The 23,539-nt window shown below is 44.4% G+C and overlaps 1 protein-coding gene across 2 annotated transcripts in view; it reads right to left on the bottom strand.

Moving 5' to 3' along the window:
• SPA17 (sperm autoantigenic protein 17) overlaps nt 1–23,539 on the bottom strand; it is a 154,518-nt gene that overhangs the window by 125,991 nt on the left and 4,988 nt on the right. For both annotated transcript variants that reach the window (XM_088481807.1, XM_088481806.1), the window contains exon 2: nt 906–1,078. In XM_088481807.1, the coding sequence (XP_088337933.1) occupies nt 906–1,059 (154 nt within the window). In that variant the 5' untranslated portion in view covers nt 1,060–1,078. The remainder of the gene's footprint in view (nt 1–905; nt 1,079–23,539) is intronic.

Raw genomic sequence — 23,539 nt, forward strand, 5'->3', positions numbered from 1 at the left:
CGTGTGCGCATGATAAGAATTGCTGTGTGACGCGTGTACACACGATAAGAATTGCTTTGTGATGCGTGTACACAAGATAAGAATTGCTGTGTGATGCGTGTACACAAGATAAGAATTGCTGTGTGACGCGTGTAAAGAATTGCTGTGTGACGCGTGTACATACGATAAGAATTGCTGTGTGACGCGTATAGATACGATAAGAATTGCTGTGTGACGCGTGTATATACGATAAGAATTGCTGTGTGACGCGTGTAGATACGATAAGAATTGCTGTGTGACGTGTGTACATATGATAAGAATTGCTGTGTGACGCGTTTACATACGATAGGAATTGCTGTGTGACGGGTGTGTACACGTGATAAGAATTGCTGTGTGACGCGTGTACATATGATAAGAATTGCTGTGTGACGCGTGTACATATGATAAGAATTGCTGTGTGACGCGTGTACATATGATAAGAATTGCTGTGTGACGCGTGTACATATGATAAGAATTGCTGTGTGACGCGGGTACATACAATAAGAATTGCTGTGTGGCACGTGTGCGCATGATAAGAATTGCTGTGTGACGCGTGTACATACGATAAGAATTGCTGTGTGACGCCTGTACATACGATAAGAATTGCTGTATGACGCGTGTAGACACAATAAGAATTGCTGTGTGACACGTGTACATACGATAAGAATTGCTGTGTGACGTGTGTGTACACGTGAAAAGAATTGCTGTGTGAAGCGTGTACATACGATAAGAATTGCTGTGTGACGCATGTACACGTGATAAGAATTGCTGTGTGACGCATGTACACGTGATAAGAATTGCTGTGTGATGCATGTACACGTGATAAGAATTACTGTGTGACACGTGTACATACGATAGGAATTGCTGTGTGCGCCGTCACCACTCACCGTCTCTCTTTTTAAGGATTCCTGCGAAATATATTGCTGCAAAAAGCGGTATATCCTTCGGCTGTTGTCTTAGTACTTCCCTGGTCAACCCTTCAAGGAGATTTGCAAAACCTTGGGGGATGCGATAATTTGTGTTTGAAAAAGGAATCGACATATTTCTAACGTTCCACTTTCTGTAAATACAAAATAAGGACGTTGGTCAAATGAAGTAAATTCTCTTCAGAAATAGTCTGCAAACATACAGCCCGCTGTCATAGCAATCCACCAAACATACAGCCCGCTGTCACAGCAATCTGCCAAACATACAGCCCGCTGTCATAGCAATCCGCCAAACATACAGCCCGCTGTCATAGCAATCTGCCAAACATACAGCCCGCTGTCATAGCAATCCGCCAAACATACAGCCCGCTGTCATAGCAATCCGCCAAACATACAGCCCGCTGTCATAGCAATCCGCCAAACATACAGCCCGTTGTCATAGCAATCCGACAAACATACAGCCCGCTGTCATAGCAATCCGCCAAACTTACAGCCCGCTGTCATAGCAATCCGACAAACATACAGCCCGCTGTCATAGCAATCTGACAAAACATACAGCCCGCTGTCATAGCAATCCACCAAACATGATGCAGCCCGCTGTCATAGCAATCCGACAAACATACAGCCCGCTGTCACAGCAATCCGACAAACATACAGCCCGCTGTCACAGCAATCCGACAAACATACAGCCCGCTGTCATAGCAATCCGCCAAACATACAGCTCGCTGTCATAGCAATCCGCCAAACATTACGTACAGCATTAGTTGCCAATTCTTGATTTTGCAATTAAGGATTTGCATATGAAGGATTAGCATTAATTAGTAAACAAGACTGTTAGTGATTCATAATGTTACAGCAACCAGCGTGTTACAGAACTTTGTGTCATGTGTCTGGAAATGTTATTAAAATGATAGCCAACATCTACATCTGTCTATGTGGCTGGTCAGTGCACTTATTAATATTAACTCTGACTGTAAAGGCTATTCACATCTACCGGTTTTCACCAGGCGGCAAAAATCCGGGCGTTTTTTTGCCGAGTGTGAAATTTAGTGGTGGATGGAAGCGGGTGGGTCCTTTCACACGGCACGGTCGCCGTGTTACAGCAGGGAATATCCACTGTGCCCATACCGTCCCTGCAGGCCAGTGGTGTATGGCCTATTTCGCACCTGCCGGTGTTGCCCGGCCGACAAAAAAACAGGCAGAAGCTGGCCGTTTTTTTCAGGCACCCAGTGCCTTTCACATGCTGCGGCTTTAAGCTGTTTTAACTGTTTTTTTTTTCTTTTACTACTTTTTCTGGCCATGCGCAGCAGCAGTTGCTGTACAAATCGGCCGGTGTGTGTGAAAGGAAACATTGTTTCCTATACACCACTGGCCAATACACCACTGGCCCGTGCCGGGCATGGCACAGCAGCAATCCTTCTCAGTGGATATTCCCGGCTGTAACACAGCGACCATGCCGTGCCCGTGCCTTGTGAAAGGACCCACCCGCTTCCATTCACCAATAAATTTCACACCAGGCAAAAAACGCCCAGATTTTCTCCGGCTGGTGAAAACTGGCAGGTGTGACATAGCCCAATAGGAAACAATGTTTCCTTTCACACACCGGCCAGCTTGTACAGCAGGTGCTGCTGCGCATGCCCAGAATAAGTAGTAAAAAAAAAAAACTAGTAAAAACGGCTCAAAGCCGCAGCATGTGAAAGGCACTGAAAAAAACGGCGAACTTCTGCCTGGAGTTTTGCCCGGACGGGCAAAACCGACAGGTGTGAAATAGGCCTCAGTCTACCAACCTTTACCTGGGCTCTCCCGGGAGCTGGGGGAGGGGAAAGACCCATGTGGGAGGTGCAGGTGGCACAGTGTAATTGCAGCAGTGCACTCCCACTGTACAGTGAGGCAGCCGAATACGGGAGTGTGCGGGAGAGAGCGCCGCTGTACAGTGAGGCAGCCGGATACGGGAGTGTGCGGGAGAGAGCGCCGCTGTACAATGAGGCAGCCGGATACCGGAGTGTGCGGGAGAGAGCGCCGCTGTACAATGAGACAGCCGGATACGGGAGTGTGCGGGAGAGAGCGCCGCTGTACAGTGAGGCAGCCGGATACGGGAGTGTGCGGGAGAGAGCGCCTCTGTACAGTGAGGCAGTCGGATACGGGAGTGTGCGGGAGAGAGCGCCGCTGTACAGTGAGGCAGCCGGATACGGGAGTGTGCGGGAGAGAGAGCCGCTGTACAGTGAGGCAGCCGAATACGGGAGTGTGCGGGAGAGAGCGCCCAGAAATGAATGAGTCTCCTGCACATTCCAGAAGACTAAGCAGCATGATTGCAGACAAAGGATAACTTCGGAGTTAAATAACAAATCACAAAGTTAATAACTGACCAAGAAATGTGTTTTTAGCCGGATATGAGAAGTACAGATATGATATGAGGATATGAGATATGAGAAGTACAGATATGATATGAGGATATGAGATATGAGAAGTACAGATATGATATGAGGATATGAGATATGAGAAGCACAGATATGATATGAGATATGAGAAGTACAGATATGATATGAGATATGAGAAGTACAGATATGATATGAGATATGAGAAGTACAGATATGATATGAGGATATGAGAAGTACAGATATGATATGAGGATATGAGAAGTACAGATATGATATGAGGATATGAGATATGAGAAGTACAGATATGATATGAGGATATGAGATATGAGAAGTACAGATATGATATGAGGATATGAGATATGAGAAGTACAGATATGATATGAGGATATGAGATATGAGAAGTACAGATATGATGTGAGGATATGAGATATGAGTACAGATATGATATGAGGATGTGAGATATGAGAAGTACAGATAAGATATGAGATATGAGAAGTACAGATATGATATGATGATATGAGAAGTACAGATATGATATGAGGATATGAGAAGTACAGATATGATATGATATGAGATATGAGAAGTACAGATATGATATGAGGATATGAGATATGAGAAGTACAGATATGATATGAGGATATGAGATATGAGAAGTACAGATATGATATGAGGATATGAGATATGAGAAGTACAGATATGATATGAGGATATGAGAAGTACAGATATGATATGAGATATGAGAAGTACAGATATGATATGAGGATATGAGAAGTACAGATATGATATGAGAAGTACAGATATGATATGAGGATATAAGAAGTACAGATATGATATGAGGATATGAGATATGAGAAGTACAGATATGATATGAGAAGTACAGATATGATATGAGATATGAGAAGTACAGATATGATATGAGGATATGAGATATGAGAAGTACAGATATGATATGAGGATATGAGATATGAGAAGTACAGATATGATATGAGGATATGAGATATGAGAAGTACAGATATGATATGAGAATGTGAGATATGAGAAGTACAGATATGATATGAGGATATGAGAAGTACAGATATGATATGAGGATATGAGAAGTACAGATATGATATGAGATATGAGAAGTACAGATATGATATGAGGATATGAGAAGTACAGATATGATATGAGGATATGAGAAGTACAGATATGATATGAGGATATGAGAAGTACAGATATGATATGAGGATATGAGATATGAGAAGTACAGATATGATATGAGAAGTACAGATATGATATGAGATATGAGAAGTACAGATATGATATGAGAAGTACAGATATGATATGAGGATATGAGATATGAGAAGTACAGATATGATATGAGGATATGAGATATGAGAAGTACAGATATGATATGAGATATGAGAAGTACAGATATGATATGAGGATATGAGAAGTACAGATATGATATGAGGATATGAGAAGTACAGATATGATATGAGGATATGAGATATGAGAAGTAGAGATATGATATCAGGATATGAGATATGAGAAGTACAGATATGATATGAGGATATGAGATATGAGAAGTACAGATAAGATATGAGGATATGAGAAGTACAGATATGATATGAGATATGAGAAGTACAGATATGATATGAGGATATGAGATATGAGAAGTACAGATATGATGATATGAGAAGTACAGATATGATATGAGATATGAGAAGTACAGATATGATATGAGGATATGAGAAGTACAGATATGATATGAGAAGTACAGATATGATATGAGGATATGAGAAGTACAGATATGATATGAGAAGTACATATATGATATGAGAAGTACAGATATGATATGAGGATATGAGAAGTACAGATATGATATGAGGATATGAGAAGTACAGATATGATATGAGGATATGAGAAGTACAGATATGATATGAGGATATGAGAAGTACAGATATGATATGAGGATATGAGAAGTACAGATATGATATGAGGATATGAGAAGTACAGATATGATATGAGATATGAGAAGTACAGATATGATATGAGGATATGAGATATGAGAAGCACAGATATGATGATATGAGATATGAGAAGTACAGATATGATATGAGGATATGAGATATGAGAAGTACAGATATGATATGAGGATATGAGATATAAAAAGTACAGATATGATGATATCAGATATGAGAAGTACAGATATGATATGAGGATATGAGAAGTACAGATATGATATGAGGATATGAGAAGTACAGATATGATGATATGAGATATGAGAAGTACAGATATTATATGAGGATATGAGATATGAGAAGTACAGATATGATATGAGGATATGAGATATGAGAAGTATAGATATGATATGAGGATATGAGAAGTACAGATATGATATGAGATATGAGAAGTACAGATATGATATGAGGATATGAGAAGTACAGATATGATATCAGGATATGAGATATGAGAAGTACAGATATGATATGAGGATATGAGAAGTACAGATATATGAGATATGAGAAGTACAGATATGATATGAGATATGAGAAGTACAGATATGATATGAGGATATGAGAAGTACAGATATGATATGAGGATATGAGAAGTACAGATATGATATGAGATATGAGAAGTACAGATATGATATGAGGATATGAGATATGAGAAGTACAGATATGATGATATGAGATATGAGAAGTACAGATATGATATGAGGATATGAGAAGTACAGATATGAGGATATGAGATATGAGAAGTACAGATATGATGATATGAGATATGAGAAGTACAGATATGATATGAGGATATGAGATATGAGAAGTACAGATATGATATGAGGATATGAGATATGAGAAGTACAGATATGATATGAGGATATGAGATATGAGAAGTACAGATATGATATGAGGATATGAGATAAGAGAAGTACAGATATGATATGAGGATATGAGAAGTACAGATATGATATGAGAAGTACAGATATGATGATATGAGATATGAGAAGTACAGATATGATATGAGGATATGAGAAGTACAGATATGATATGAGGATATGAGATATGAGAAGTACAGATATGATATGAGGATATGAGATATGAGAAGTACAGATATGATGATATGAGATATGAGAAGTACAGATATGATATGAGGATATGAGATATGAGAAGTACAGATATGATATGAGGATATGAGATATGAGAAGTACAGATATGATGATATGAGATATGAGAAGTACAGATATGATATGAGGATATGAGATATGAGAAGTACAGATATGATATGAGGATATGAGATATGAGAAGTACAGATATGATATGAGGATATGAGATATGAGAAGTACAGATATGATATGAGGATATGAGATAAGAGAAGTACAGATATGATATGAGGATATGAGAAGTACAGATATGATATGAGAAGTACAGATATGATATGAGAAGTACAGATATGATATGAGAAGTACAGATATGATATGAGGATATGAGAAGTACAGATATGATATGAGGATATGAGAAGTACAGATATGATATGAGAAGTACAGATATGATATGAGGATATGAGAAGTACAGATATGATATGAGGATATGAGAAGTACAGATATGATATGAGGATATGAGATATGAGAAGTACAGATATGATATGAGGATATGAGAAGTACAGATATGATATGAGGATATGAGATATGAGAAGTACAGATATGATATGAGGATATGAGATATGAGAAGTACAGATATGATATGAGATATGAGAAGTACAGATATGATATGAGGATATGAGATATGAGAAGTACAGATATGATATGAGGATATGAGATATGAGAAGTACAGATATGATATGAGGATATGAGATATGAGAAGTACAGATATGATATGAGATATGAGAAGTACAGATATGATATGAGGATATGAGAAGTACAGATATGATATGAGAAGTACAGATATGATATGAGGATATGAGATATGAGAAGTACAGATATGATATGAGGATATGAGATATGAGAAGTACAGATATGATATGAGATATGAGAAGTACAGATATGATATGAGGATATGAGAAGTACAGATATGATATGAGGATATGAGATATGAGAAGTACAGATATGATATGAGAAGTACAGATATGATATGAGGATATGAGATATGAGAAGTACAGATATGATATGAGGATATGAGATATGAGAAGTACAGATATGATATGAGGATATGAGATATGAGAAGTACAGATATGATATGAGGATATGACATATGAGAAGTACAGATATGATATGAGGATATGAGATATGAGAAGTACAGATATGATATGAGGATATGAGATATGAGAAGTACAGATATGATATGAGGATATGAGAAGTACAGATATGATATGAGGATATGAGATATGAGAAGTACAGATATGATATGAGGATATGAGATATGAGAAGTACAGATATGATATGAGGATATGAGAAGTACAGATATGATATGAGGATATGAGAAGTACAGATATGATATGAGGATATGAGATATGAGAAGTACAGATATGATATGAGGATATGAGATATGAGAAGTACAGATATGATATGAGGATATGAGATATGAGAAGTACAGATATGATATGAGAAGTACAGATATGATATGAGGATATGAGATATGAGAAGTACAGATATGATATGAGAAGTACAGATATGATATGAGGATATGAGAAGTACAGATATGATATGATGATATGAGATATGAGAAGTACAGATATGATATGAGGATATGAGATATGAGAAGTACAGATATGATATGAGGATATGAGATATGAGAAGTACAGATATGATATGAGGATATGAGATATGAGAAGTACAGATATGATATGAGGATATGAGAAGTACAGATATGATATGAGAAGTACATATATGATATGAGGATATGAGATATGAGAAGTACAGATATGATATGAGATATGAGAAGTACATATATGATATGAGGATATGAGAAGTACAGATATGATATGAGATATGAGAAGTACATATATGATATGAGGATATGAGATATGAGAAGTACAGATATGATATGAGGATATGAGAAGTACAGATATGATATGAGATATGAGAAGTACAGATATGATATGAGGATATGAGAAGTACAGATATGATATGAGGATATGAGAAGTACAGATATGATATGAGATATGAGAAGTACATATATGATATGAGGATATGAGATATGAGAAGTACAGATATGATATGAGGATATGAGAAGTACAGATATGATATGAGAAGTACATATATGATATGAGGATATGAGATATGAGAAGTACAGATATGATATGAGATATGAGAAGTACATATATGATATGAGGATATGAGAAGTACAGATATGATATGAGATATGAGAAGTACATATATGATATGAGGATATGAGATATGAGAAGTACAGATATGATATGAGGATATGAGAAGTACAGATATGATATGAGATATGAGAAGTACATATATGATATGAGGATATGAGATATGAGAAGTACATATATGATATGAGGATATGAGAAGTACAGATATGATATGAGATATGAGAAGTACATATATGATATGAGGATATGAGATATGAGAAGTACAGATATGATATGAGGATATGAGAAGTACAGATATGATATGAGATATGAGAAGTACAGATATGATATGAGGATATGAGAAGTACAGATATGATATGAGGATATGAGAAGTACAGATATGATATGAGGATATGAGAAGTACAGATATGATATGATGATATGAGATATGAGAAGTACAGATATGATATGAGGATATGAGATATGAGAAGTACAGATATGATATGAGGATATGAGATATGAGAAGTACAGAGATACATTTTGCAGACACTTCTGATATTCCCAGTAGCAGCTCTACGGAGAGAACCTTATAGCCTTGTGTGCAATGTCTGTGGCAGTGACCACCAGCCCCCATCAGTCATCGCATAGCTGTAACCAATATGACTCTAATTCGCAGTGTAAATATAAAGCTGCTCAGTATCTGTATGTTACCTAAAAGCAGGCAGTATTTCCTAGCGTGCAAGAAAAACAAAACTAATTGCATTTGCTCCCCTGTATCACGATATGGTTTATCCAGGTGCAAATCTGCTCCCTGTGGCAGTGCTATGAGTAGCCGGACGCATCAGCTTATGTGTTTGTTATTGTGTTTGAATTCTTCACGATGCGAATACATGCAGAGACGGTAATACTGAATTGTGTGACGTCATCTCCAAGCGTCCACTTCAACGGCGGAAAAGCCGGGTCACTGCAGACCCAGCTCGTGAACGGCGCCAACTCAGGAATATCCTGGGTCGGCGCCGGGGAAATTCCGGGTCTGATGCCAATTGGAACCTCCGGGTCAGACCCGGAATTTACGTATAAAAGCGGTATGATTTTACATTGGAATTATCCAGCAAATTATTTAAAAAACCATAATATTGGTTACGTATTGCCCTCTGGTGGCGTCTATATAAACTACAAGTAATCATCCAGACTTCATAGAACACTGGCGCAGGCAGGACACTATATTTTAATATACTGAAAAGTACCTTTTTACATAGAGAAATACACAACCTGGTGTAGTGAGCCAATAAGCATATAATATATATGTCATTACTCCTCTACTTATGAGGAAGACATATATACGGTCATTACTCCTCTACTTATGAGGAAGACATACATATGGTCATTACTCCTCTACTTATGAGGAAGACATATATACAGTCATTACTCCTCTACTTATGAGGAAGACATACATATGGTCATTACTCCTCTACTTATGAGGAAGACATACATATGGTCATTACTCCTCTACTTATGAGAAAGACATATATACGGTCATTACTCCTCTACTTATGAGGAAGACATACATATGGTCATTACTCCTCTACTTATGAGGAAGACATATATATGGTCATTACTCCTCTACTTATGAGGAAGACATATATATGGTCATTACTCCTCTACTTTTGAGGAAGACATACATATGGTCATTACTCCTCTACTTATGAGAAAGACATATATACGGTCATTACTCCTCTACTTATGAGGAAGACATATATACGGTCATTACTCCTCTACTTATGAGGAAGACATACATATGGTCATTACTCCTCTACTTATGAGGAAGACATATATACGGTCATTACTCCTCTACTTATGAGGAAGACATATATACGGTCATTACTCCTCTACTTATGAGGAAGACATACATATGGTCATTACTCCTCTACTTATGAGGAAGACATATATACGGTCATTACTCCTCTACTTATGAGGAAGACATACATATGGTCATTACTCCTCTACTTATGAGGAAGACATATATATGGTCATTACTCCTCTACTTATGAGGAAGACATATATATGGTCATTACTCCTCTACTTATGAGGAAGACATATATACGGTCATTACTCCTCTACTTATGAGGAAGACATACATATGGTCATTACTCCTCTACTTATGAGGAAGACATACATATATGTAAGACGCTGAGACCATTAGATCAAGTAAGAGAATTTATATGCGGGACGCCGCTCATCTACCAACATCCGACCCCCCTCCCTCACAGCAGCTCAGCACACAGCGTGTGCTGAGCTGCATTTGGAGCAGTTGGAGCAGTCTCCTATGCTTGTGCGGGGGAGCGATCACACTGATCGCGCCCCCCCTGGCTTTGCGCTGGGCTGAGGGGGCTCAGAGCACCCCCCTCCCCAGCGCCGCTTCAAATCTTTTTTTTTCCCCTCTCGGCAAGGGGGCGTGGCCACGCCTACCCTATTAGGCCACGCCCCCTATTACCGGGGCCCGCCACGGCTCTTGGCGGGCCTGTAAGCATCAGCAGAGACCATACGGAGAGCTGATCCCTCAATGAAAAGCTGACCCCCCGCAGTGGTGTATTGACAGACACTAGTCATTTGACACTATAGACTTACTAACATTTTATATACCTGTTATTCACTGACAACTGCACAACGGTTTCCTGGGGAACATACGGTACAAGCCTAAAGCAGAGACCATATGGAGAGCTGATCCCTCCAAGAACAGCTGACCAGGGCCGTAGCTAGGGTAGTGCGGCCGGTGCCATCGCACAGGGCACCGCAGGGCAGGGGGCGCTGTTTGGGCCTGTCAAATTTCTGTTTATTATCATTCTTGCTTGTACCTTCCTCTTATTTCATCCCCAGCATCTCCTGGCCTCTCCTATCTCTTCCCTGGCCTTTCCCCATGAGGCCATTCCCCTTTTTTGGGTGCATTATGTCCCTTTGAAAAATGAGGGGGGCGCCAATGCTCCTTCTGGCACAGGGCACCAAAAAGACTAGTTACGGATCTGCAGCTGACCCCCCGCAGTGATTTTAAATGACAGTTATTCATTTTTTATGACCATATACTGTTTCATTCAATTGAATATTCACTAGCACTACGAGTGCAGAGCATCTATAAAATAAAATAGTCATTAAAATATTACTATTGTGCATTATTGTTATTTTAGACAAATAGTACAATTTAAATTGACCACTATCGAGCACACTTCATCCCTATCCCTTTCAAGTTTGCCGTATAAGAGGTGGACCCCTCTTGATTTTTTGAAGCGCAGCCGTAGTCGGCCTAATACCAATACTAGAGCGCAGTAGATCGCGTTTTCAAATATAATATATAGACCTGTATAGAGAAACACCTCTGCTGGCTCCAAAACGGTCTGTTTGATGTATAATAGCATTTAACGTTTTTTTTATTATTATCACTGATATGATAACACTTCACCCAATAATAATACAGCAGCATTGTGGCACAGTGGTTAGCACTGCTGCCTTACATCACTAGGATCATGAGTTAGGTTTCTGAACAAGGCCATATATGTGTGGAGTTTGCAGGTTCTCCCCATGCTTGCATGGGATTTCACCGGGTACTGGTAGTTTAATTGGCTGCAGACTAAAGGCCCCCACACACCAGAAAGATATCGTCCCAACCAGCCAACTAGCTGGCTGGTTGGATTGATAATCGTCTAGTGTGTGGGAGCAAACGATAGCCAGCCGTTTGCTCCCACACGCTAAAAAACGGCCAAAAACCGTCGTTCCAACTAGTTGGAGAAAATCAAACATGTTTGATTTTCACCAACTATCGTTCTAGTGTAGGGGGAACACTCCCCCCAACTGAACGATAAGTAGCCGGACACTGGCCAGTAGTGTCCGCCTACTTCTCCACCGTGCACCTTCCAGCCTGGGATCCCTGTCAGCGGCAGTGAGCATCAGTGTTGCAGCTGGATCTGTCCTGCAGCGCTGCTGCTGAACTTCAGTCAGGTACCTGTCCATCACACTAGTTTCACCGCCCGTCCCCCCCCGCCCGGGACGACCCTGCCCCTGCGATCATGGCACCCCCCCCGGATTACCAAACACCCGTGATTGCACCTACCTCACTCCCCCCCTCGCACACCCGCGATCGCGGCAGCCTTCTTCCTCCCCCCCGGGAATACCACACACGCGTGATCGCGGCAGCCTTCTCCCTCCCCCCCGGGAATACCGCACACCCGCGATCACGGAACCTTCCTCCCTTCCCTCCCAGACCCCAGCCATCGCGGCACCAACCTCTCCCCCCCACACTCCCCTCCCCGGGACTACCGCACATCCGAGATCGCGGAAGTTTTCTCTCTCCCCCCAGGACTACTGCACACCCACAATCGCGGCATACCTCCTCCTCTTCCCCCCCCACAGATCACCGCACACAGCAATCGAGACCCCCCTCCACCCCTCGGTACCACCACACCCTGCGATCCCGTCCCCCCTCTCACTTTCCTCATGGAGTCTGATACCTGTCTGGTCCATATTGTCATTGTGTTTGCATACATATATATGCATATATTTACACGTATATGTATACGTATATGTGTGTATATACATGTTCATAAACATATGTATATATACATATGTGAATAGGTATATATACATGTATGTGTGTGTATATGTATGTATGTGTGTGTGTGTGTATATATGTATGTGTGTGTATATATGTATGTGTGTGTGTGTGTGTGTATATATGTATGTATGTGTGTGTATATATGTATGTATGTGTGTGTGTGTATATATGTATGTATGTGTGTGTGTGTAATCATGTATATGTATATACACACAAACACAAACGGCAGCACTCAGAATAATAATCGGAATGGAATTGAAATGCCGGTGGCTGGTCCCGACAGCAGATGGCCGACGGAGGAGATCCCGGCTGGGGTAGTTAAGTATACTAACCCTCCCCTTGACTCTCCCTTAGGGGTGCCTAACCCACCCCCATGGGTGCATAAACCTAACCACCCCCCCCCCCTCCCCGCACCCTAAACCTAACCCTCCCGGGGGGTGCCTAACCCCAACCCCCTTCCCCTAGCCTAACCCTAATCTTCCCCAGGGGGGGTGCCTAACCCCAACCCCCTTCCCCTAGCCTAACCCTAATCTTCCCCGGGGGGGTGCCTAACCCCAACCCCCTTCCCCTAGCCTAACCCTAATCTTCCCCAGGGGGGGTGCCTAACCCCAACCCCCTTCCCCTAGCCTAACCCTAATCTTCCCCAGGGGGGGGGTGCCTAACCCCAACCTTGAGTTACCTTTGTGGTTCTCACCATTGACTTCAATGGTGAGAACCGTTCACTGACTGAGAGGCGGTGGGCTCGCGTCCCTCAGCCAATGAACGCTCACCGGTGGGGTTTCCATGGTGAAATCCCGCCACTAAGCTCTCATTCTGGAAGTACCGTTCCTATAGAACGGTACTTCAGTTCGTGGCTCCGCCATTTCCGTTTTTTGTTGCCAAGTCCCTGGGTGCCTACTTTGGAATGAAGAGGACCGAACTTCGCATAGGAGACGGCGAGTATATTGTTTTTCACAGGTCCCCTATGGATATTCTACTGGACAAGTGGACCGATGCTACAGGGATACATAGGTGAGTATGAGTACATGTGTGAGTGCATGTATGTTTAATAAACTTATACTTTGTACGGTGTGTGTGTCCTGTGTTTATTTTAATATTACTTTTGTAGTGGAACTACAGGTACCAACGGGCCCGTAATGCCCCGAATGCTGGTACATGTGGTTCTCCAAGTACCAGCATGCGGGTGAGGCTTGCTGGGACCTCCAGTTCCACAGCATAAGACAATATTAGTTAATCTATTTTTTACTCACACTATACACAATCAACCCGGCACCAACCGTCCAGGGGTTCAGCTTTTGCTGCACATAATGTCCTGGAGTGCTGGGGAGCTGCCAGGGAAAGTTCAAGGGAATTCGCACACGATATCCTATTGTGACCACATCGCCTAGTGTGTAGGCACCTTAAGTCCCCACGGTGGTTCCTAATCCTAACCCCCCCCATCCCCGGGCTAAGTGTTGTACTTACCTGGCAGGAGATCGTTCGGTTCGGCGTTCCGGCGTCGGGATTAACATAGGCGTCGGTATTTCGACGTCTCTGTTAAATCCCATGTCAGGATTCCGCAGTTGGAATTGAGACCACCGGTCTCATAATTACATCCCTATGGATCATATGTATGTATGTATGTATGTATGTATGTATATATATATATATATATATTCATATTCATACATATGATCCATAGGGATGTAATTATGAGACCGGTGGTCTCATAATTACATAATTGTAACTGTGTTACTATATATATATATTGTAACACAGTTAGGTTAGGGGGTCCCTCTCCTGGGTAGAGGACTCCTTCCTTACACACACACACAGCAGCAGGGAAGCAGCACACCAGTCTGGATGCAAGTACAAGCTGGTCGGCGCCAGTCTTTATTGTACAATGACAGAAATATAAAGAAAACATAAATATAAATCCTAGCCCTGTCGGGGCACTAACTTCACAGGTAGTTCTCTCACTACCAGAACCTGGCAGGGCCTAATGCCCTCGCCAGCAACAAAGCACAGCACAGTACTCACAAATAGGTTTTTCAAGTCTCTCTGAGCAAACTCCCTGCCTGCTCTCCCAGGTGAGACAATCAGCCCTCAACACACTAGGCTTATATTGGCCACTCTCAGGTGGAAAACTAACAAGCCTGTTACCAGGCTGCGAGAACCAAAACCTGGAGTGGCCGTGGGTGGAGCCCTCCCTCTGCTCTCACCCACAACCCCCAGGTCCCAAACCGGCTTTTCAAAAAGCCGAAACTCAAGCCTGCTACACTGCAGACTTTCTCCTGGGGATTTTAAACACATAGGACAGGAATCTGGGATAAGTGTCCCTGTCACAGACCACTTTACCAGTGATCCTATCACATATCCCCCCCCTTTGTTTCGACCTATGGGGCGGAACAACTGAAGCCCCCAAACAATGAACGCGTGACAACGCGTCTGCTTTAAACAACAGGCCCCCTGGCCTGTGTTCCACTGAAAATGTAAAAGTTTGTAACGCCAAGAACCATCTCGTATTACTGTCCTTACTTTCGGACATCCACATTATGGCCAACGCCTCCTTCTCCACTGTGGCATCGGGTAGGCATCGAATTCTGAAACACTGTTCAACCTTCGGAAGTCATTGCAGAAACGCACACTCCCGTCGGGCTTTGGAATCAACACAATGGGACTTGACCATTCACTATGTGATACTTCAATAAGCCCTAACTCTAGCATATTTTTAATTTCTTTCGACACCGATGCTCTTGGTGCTTCTGGTAACCTATAGGGCTTTAGATTAACTTTAACCCCTGGGTCAGTGATGATGTCATGTTTAACGACCGAGGTTTTCCCAGGTACGTCAGAGAACAGCACCCTATTTCTGACCAGAAACTCCTTGACCTCTCGTTGTTGAATTGCCAACAGGGTTTCTGCCACTGTCACTTCAGGAACTAAGGGCCCGGGATTTACTGGAGGGACTCGGACTGCCGACAGTACCGTTCTATATTTCCAGGGCTTTAACAGATTTATATGGTATATCTGTTCCGGCTTTCTTTTCCCCGGCTGGTAAACTTTGTAATTGACCTGTCCCACTGTTTCTAAGATTTCAAAGGGCCCTTGCCATTTAGCCAAAAGTTTATTTTCCACAGTGGGAACCAACACTAACACTCTGTCCCCAGGAGCAAAGCTGCGTAACCGAGTATTACGGTTGTATACCCTCTGCTGTGCCTGTTGAGCCTGTTTCAGGTGCTCTCTCACTATCGGCACCTCTATAATAGGCAATGGAACTATTAGTTGTTCCACAACATCTTCCCCCTTCTTAGTCACCTGAAATAACAAATCCTGACACATTACCATGTGGGGATAGGACAAAGGACTATCAGGGTCTATGGGTTTACCATCAACTACTTTTACATTCTCCCTGGCTTTTACCAAAGTAGGGTCATTCAACTGCTCCACGGCAAAGACCTCTCTTCTGACCTCTAAGTCAGGCAGACGATCAACTGGCCCAACAACACTTCCCACCTCAATGGGAGGCACATCAGTTGGCGGGCCACCGTCACGCTCCGCATTCTCTAGTTCGCCAATCATAGTAGAAAAAGGGAGTACCTCTGACTCAGAAGAAACTCCCTCCTCCACTACATCGACAACCTTCTGAAATGGATCGGGGTTGTTCACCACTGGAACAAAACGGCTTTCCCACAACTTCCAGAAGTGAGCAAAGTCTCTCCCCAATATTGCATCGTACACCAGACCATGTACCAAACCCACAGAAACTATAGCAGAACCACATGGTGTCTCGATGTTCACCTCGGCAGTAACATAATATCGAGTATCCCCATGTATGCAGGTCACACCAACAGTTTTCCCTGTATGCCTCAAGGGGTTCACCAGCTCAGCTTTTATAAGTGTCACCAAGCTACCAGAGTCTAACAGTGCCTCTACTCGGTTGCCATCGACAGTGAGTACACACATGTGCTTATCAGTCTCAGCCTGCCGGTCAGCCGTACAGGCAGTCTGTGCAAAGAAAGACCCCCTGCGGTAGACATGAACAGTATCACATTGCATAGGTTCAGTTGTAAGTGAACAATTAGCGGCAATATGGCCGAAGTCACCACACCGGAAACACTGAATCATATTAATGTCTAGTCGTTTACGGGGCAAGAACCTTCCTGGCCTGGCAAGGCCTGTCTCCAGGTTCTACACCCTCAGTCTTAGGTACATCCCACCGCCCAGCACCCTTCTCCCCTGGAACAGTCTTACCAGTGTCTGTGGAGTTCGCCGGTGCGCCATCGGGGCTTGGTGGGGCATACTCCTCAGCCGCCACGTACCTCTCCACCAGCTCGACCAACTGGTCCACGGACTTAGGGTCTGCATGGCTCACCCACTTGCGCAGAGTCGCAGGTACCGATCGCAGATACCGGTCCATCACGACCCTTTCCACGATCTGTGGTCCCGTCAGCGTCTCGGGCTGTAGCCATTTTGAGGACAGATGGACGAGGTCATGCATCTGTGAACGTGGAGGCTTGTTCATATGGAACTCCCAGCGGTGGACCCGTTGGGCACGAACAAAGGTGGTGACTCCCAAGTGAGTTAGGATCTCCTGTTTTAGTTTTTTATAGTCCTTGGCATCAGCCAGGCATAAGTCGAAATAGGCCTTTTATGGCTCCCCAGACAAAAAAGGTGCCACCAGACTTGCCCACTGCTCCTGGGGCCAACTCTCCCTTTCGGCCGTTCTTTCAAATGCGGCGAGATAGGCCTCCACATCATCGCCCGAAGTCATCTTTTGGAGGAAGTGACTGGCTCGTACGGAGTGAGTGGTGGTGGGAGGACCAGTAGTAACATCTCTGGGCCGGGCGACCAGGTGCTGTAACACCTCTTTTATGGCCTGGCAGGTTTCCTCGATGGCGACCTGTTGTTGCCTCTGGGCTGTCTCCAAGGCCAACAGTTGCACCCTGGTGGATTCCTGCTGTGCCCTGGTAGATTCCTGCTGAGCCCAGGTAGATTCCTGCTGAAGTTTGTTCGTCTCCTGCTGAGCTCTGGTAGATTCCTGCTTAGCTGTTGTAGCTTGTAGCAAGGCCTTAATAATGTCCTCCATTTTGTCCTGGGGTGTAGGTTGGAAGCTGAACCTTGCCTCTCTGAGCATTGGCTGACGCCTCCTCTATGGGACTCCAAGGACACAGTGTTATTTCCACACTCACAAATTGGGTGTCTGTCCCTTTAATTTTTAAATGGAAAGTTTTCCTCTTGCTGCAACTTCAGTGTGTGTGGGTTGCCCGCATTCTCCATCATATTGTGACACAGTTAGGTTAGGGGGTCCCTCTCCTGGGTAGAGGACTCCTTCCTTACACACACACACACAGCAGCAGGGAAGCAGCACACCAGTCTGGATGCAAGTACAAGCTGGTCGGCGCCAGTCTTTATTGTACAATGACAGAAATATAAAGAAAACATAAATATAAATCCTAGCCCTGTCGGGGCACTAACTTCACAGGTAGTTCCCTCACTACCAGAACCTGGCAGGGCCTAATGCCCTCGCCAGCAACAAAGCACAGCACAGTACTCACAAATAGGTTTTTCAAGTCTCTCTGAGCAAACTCCCTGCCTGCTCTCCCAGGTGAGACAATCAGCCCTCAACACACTAGGCTTATATTGGCCACTCTCAGGTGGAAAACTAACAAGCCTGTTACCAGGCTGCGAGAACCAAAACCTGGAGTGGCCGTGGGTGGAGCCCTCCCTCTCCTCTCACCCACAACCCCCAGGTCCCAAACCGGCTTTTCAAAAAGCCGAAACTCAAGCCTGCTACACTGCAGACTTTCTCCTGGGGATTTTAAACACATAGGACAGGAATCTGGGATAAATGTCCCTGTCACAGACCACTTTACCAGTGATCCTATCACAATATATATATATATATATATATATATATATATGTGTGTGGCCCATTTAGTAATGATCGCATTTGCGCTCATGATCGCATTGCAGATCATACCACCCGGATGTATGAAGTGCCACCTTCAGAGACAGCGGTCACTTCACTACTGTGCTTGGATCCTGCGCATGTGCGGTCTGCAGACCACGCATGCACTGCGGCCATTGCCAAGGGAGGGTTTCTATGGGGGAAGCAATCGGGAAGCTGACTGCCTAAATACCGGCAGCCGACTGTAAGCTCCTTAGGGGGTGAGGCTGATGTGAATGACAGTCTCTGTACAGTGTGTATATGGGAGCGTATGCTTGTGAGTTAGGGAATGTAGACTGTAAGCTCCTTAGGGGGTGAGGCTGATGTGAATGACTCTCTGTACAGTGTGTATATCGGAGCGTATGCTTGTGAGTTAGGGAATGTAGACTGTAAGCTCCTTAGGGGCAGTGGCGTCTCTCCCCGTGGTGACACCCGGTGTGGGGAGAGACGCCATGCGCGCGGCAACTGACGAAAAGGGGGCATGGCCTCAGGTGGGGCATGACAATAGGCGAGGGGCGTGACATCACGGCCCTGGTCTTCAAGGAAGGGGCGTGACACTGAGCGAGGGGCGTGGTCCCGCGGCCCGAACCCAGCCCGTGGCCGTGGTAACCAAAATCTATCAATGGGGTGGTGCCGGTGGGGGATGCAGGAGGCGCGGGCATGTGCGGTGCCGGCTCCCTCACTGACAGGAACCGAGTGCTGCAATTAATACTAAAGTGCAGCACCTGGCTCCTGTCACTGAGGGGGAGCCTGCACCTTGGTGTCACCCCTTGGCGGGTGACACCCGGGTGCGGGCTGCACCCCCCGCACCCCCCTTGTAACGCCACTGCTTAGGGGGTGGGGCTGATGTGAATGACACAGTCTCTGTACAGTGCTGCATAATTAGCCCTGCTATAGAAATACATTAGAACAATGCCTGTATTTATTTGTTTTATTTTATTTTGTTGGATCGCCGGGTCGAGTGACTCTGTAATCCAACCCAGGTAACTAGAGGGTTTAACACGGGAGCAACCCGTGAAACCCTGCAGTCTAAACGGCGCAATCTGGGTCACGATGACTTGGATCCCGCCCAATTGGTTCGGCTTCAGTGGCACTTGGAGATGACATCATCTCCAAGCGTCCACTTCAACGCCGGAAAAGCCAGGTCTATGCAGACCCGACTCCGATGTGAACGGCCCCGACTCGGGAATGTCCTGGGTCGGCGCCGGCTAAATACTGGGTCTGATCCGGATTGGAACACTGGGCCTGATTCAGACCCGCTCGCAAGCGGGTCGATGTTAGGCCACTGCACATGCTGGAGCCGGCTCCGACGTGCGCATGTGCGAGACCCGGCTAGCAACGGGCGCTCCGTCGCTCCCGGTCTCGCACCAAAAGGTGGCGGCTGTCGATTCTGAATCAGGGCCACTGTTCCAACCCCGGATCAGACCCGGAATTTGGGTGTAAAAGTGTTAGAAAAGTAAGTGTCCTAACCCTCCCCTTAACCCCCTTTTCCGCAGCCTGACCCTAAACCCCCACCGTAGCCTAACCCAGTAGCGCACGCAGGGGGGGTTTCCAAGTACCCAGAAACCCCCCTGATAGCCAAATTTGTTTTTCAGAGATGGAGACCGTCTTGTCTCCATATCTGCACTAGCTGCGGGTGCAATGGAGCTGCCGCGGCTCCACAGACAGAAAGCTCTGACGGGGGGGGGGGGGCGGCACCGGGAAAAGTTCCAGCTGGGTCGGCCCCATCGTCTCCTCTGCCAGGCCGGCTCAAGCTGTCTGCAGGCCCGCCAGCGGCAGTGCTTCCGGGTTTGCGAAGCTGACACCCTTCCTCCCCACCACCTGCATTCATTGGTGACTGCCGGCAGCGTCAGCGCTTAGGCTCGGAGACGCGGAATCACTACCTCAGCAGTGGGGAGCTGTGGTAAGTGTTTTGCAGGGGACATTGATAGTGTGGAGGCTGCACTATAGGACGGGCAGAACATCAGAGAGCTGTGGAAGCTAGTCACTGGCCTGGGGTTGAGTAGGATACTTTGATGTCTGCAGTGTGAGCTGAGAGCAAGGGGTTCGGTAATGGGCTGAAGAAGGTGCAGCAGAGTGCTCTTGTGACTGCATATGACAACAAAAAAGCTCTGGGAAAAAACTGGGGCACATGGATGGTTTACAAAATGTTCTTTTTTTTTTCATTTTAACACAGCAAAATCATGTTATGGAAAGGGTATAGATGTACAGCGGTCTCCTTGCTGTGTGTATGTAAACTAAAGTATGTATATGTACAGTATGCTGTGTGTAAGTTTTCTTGTGTGTGTGTATGTATATATGTACAGAATGCATGCCGTGTGCAAGTATGCTTGTGTGTATGTAAGTATGCTTATGTGTGTGGGCAGGGCCGCCATCAGGGGGGGACTGCGGGGACTCCAGTCCCGGGCCCAGAGAGAGAGGGGGCCCGGGTAGCGGTGGTGTGAAATGCAGTGATGTGCGCTACCGCACATCACTGCTGGAATGCACCGGGGGCAGCCAAAGAACTAAAGAGACTTGGTGTCATTTAATACATAGAGCCGTCCGCAAGCCAATCACAGCAGCTCGCGGAACGGCAGCCAGCCAATCAGCAGCGGCCGCTGCTGATTGGCTGCAGTTCCGCGAGCCAATCCCAGCTCGTGGAACAACATCCAGTCAATCAGCAGTGGCCGCTGCTGATTGGCTGGCTGCCGTTCAGCGAGTTGTGATTGGCTTGCGACCGGCTCCATGTATTAAATACCACCAAGACTCTTCCTCTTCTCTGGCAGCTGCCGGTGCATGCATTCCACCAGTGACACGCGGTACCGCACATCACTCTGCGCTGGCTGTCCTCTGAGCTCCCAGAGTCAGGAAGATGGCAGAGTGTCCAGGTAAGTTTGTATGTGTATATATATATATATATATATATAACAGCACTTACCCACATTTATGTGTGTGATTATATATATATATATATATATATATATAATCACACACATAAATGTGGGTAAGTGCTGTTATATTACTTGCTGTGCTGACACCTACATGCTTTTAATTTAATATAGCTACGCAGCACCAAAAAGTCTAGTTAAGGCTCTGTTTGTTTGTGTATGTAATATATATATATATATATATATATATATATATATATATATATATATATATATACACACACAATACATCTTGTGCTTAGATATATTAAATTAAAAACATCCAAATAAAAATGTCAGCACAGCAAATATAACAGAATTTACGAACGATTAATCTGTGCCCCCAATAGGTCCAGCCCTCCCTGTCTCTCACCCCCAAAATAGCTCCACCCACATCCACAGCTCCGCCCACTTCTGCCCCATATCGCGGGGGAGGGGGGCCCTGCCTAATTTGTTAGTACCGGGCCCCACCATTTCTGATGGCAGCCCTGTGTGTGGGTGTGTCTGTGTGTGTATGCTCGGTGTGTGTATGTTTACATACATAGCAAATATAAATAAAAAAATTATATATATATATATATATATATATATATATATATATATATAAAAATAAAAAATTAGAAACCCCCCCTTAAAAATCCTGCGTTTGCCACTGTAACCCTAACCTTCCCCCTAACCCTAATACTTACCTTCTGAATGACAGTGGTCGGATTTTGGCGGCAGGATTCCAACTACTTTCGGGATTCCAGTGCCGGTATTCTGACTGCCGGGATGGTAACTACATCCCCTAATGCGTGTATTATTATTATTTATTACCAGTTATTTATATAGTGCACACATATTCCACAGTGGAGCGAATATTTGGCCATTCACATCAGTCCCTGCCCCAGTGGAGCTTACAATCTATGGCCCTCATTCAGAGCCGCTCGTAAGCGGCAGTACGCTCGTTCCGAGCGATATTTGCACATCCGCGCATGCGTACGGTTTTAGTACGCATGCGCGAACCAGTCAGTGCGGCCGAAAATCGTTTGTTCGCTATATAGCGAGTGCCTGCTAATTTGAGTGACAGAATGAGGCGTATGTGGGTGGTAACAGGGGAAGGTGCTTGAAAAGGGGGTGGAGATGAGAACGCAGGCGTGCTTAAAGGTCATAGCGGGCGTTTTATGGGTGTGCATAATTAATACAGCAGCGTCAATGACCACGTCACTGGGTTATTTTATAGTCAGAACTGCTCGCAATATTGTGGTTGAAAAAACCAACCACAAGAAGAGCGAGCAGTTCATACGCTGTTCGATGTACTCGATTAATCTAATAAATAGCGGACATGACGTATGATGCGAGCGGCCAGGGGGCGTTTTTATCAAATAAACGAGCGTATGTTTTGCTCGCTCGTTCAGACATGGAGGCGGCAACAGACCGCAAAGAGCGAACGGTTCATTTGAATAGCCACCCCCTTTTTATGAACGAGCGAGCGAGCGTTAATTGCGAGCGGCTCT

This window comes from Taudactylus pleione, unplaced genomic scaffold (genome assembly GCF_031769625.1).
Source record: "Taudactylus pleione unplaced genomic scaffold, aTauple2 ptg000278l, whole genome shotgun sequence".
Classification (NCBI taxonomy): domain Eukaryota; kingdom Metazoa; phylum Chordata; class Amphibia; order Anura; family Myobatrachidae; genus Taudactylus; species Taudactylus pleione.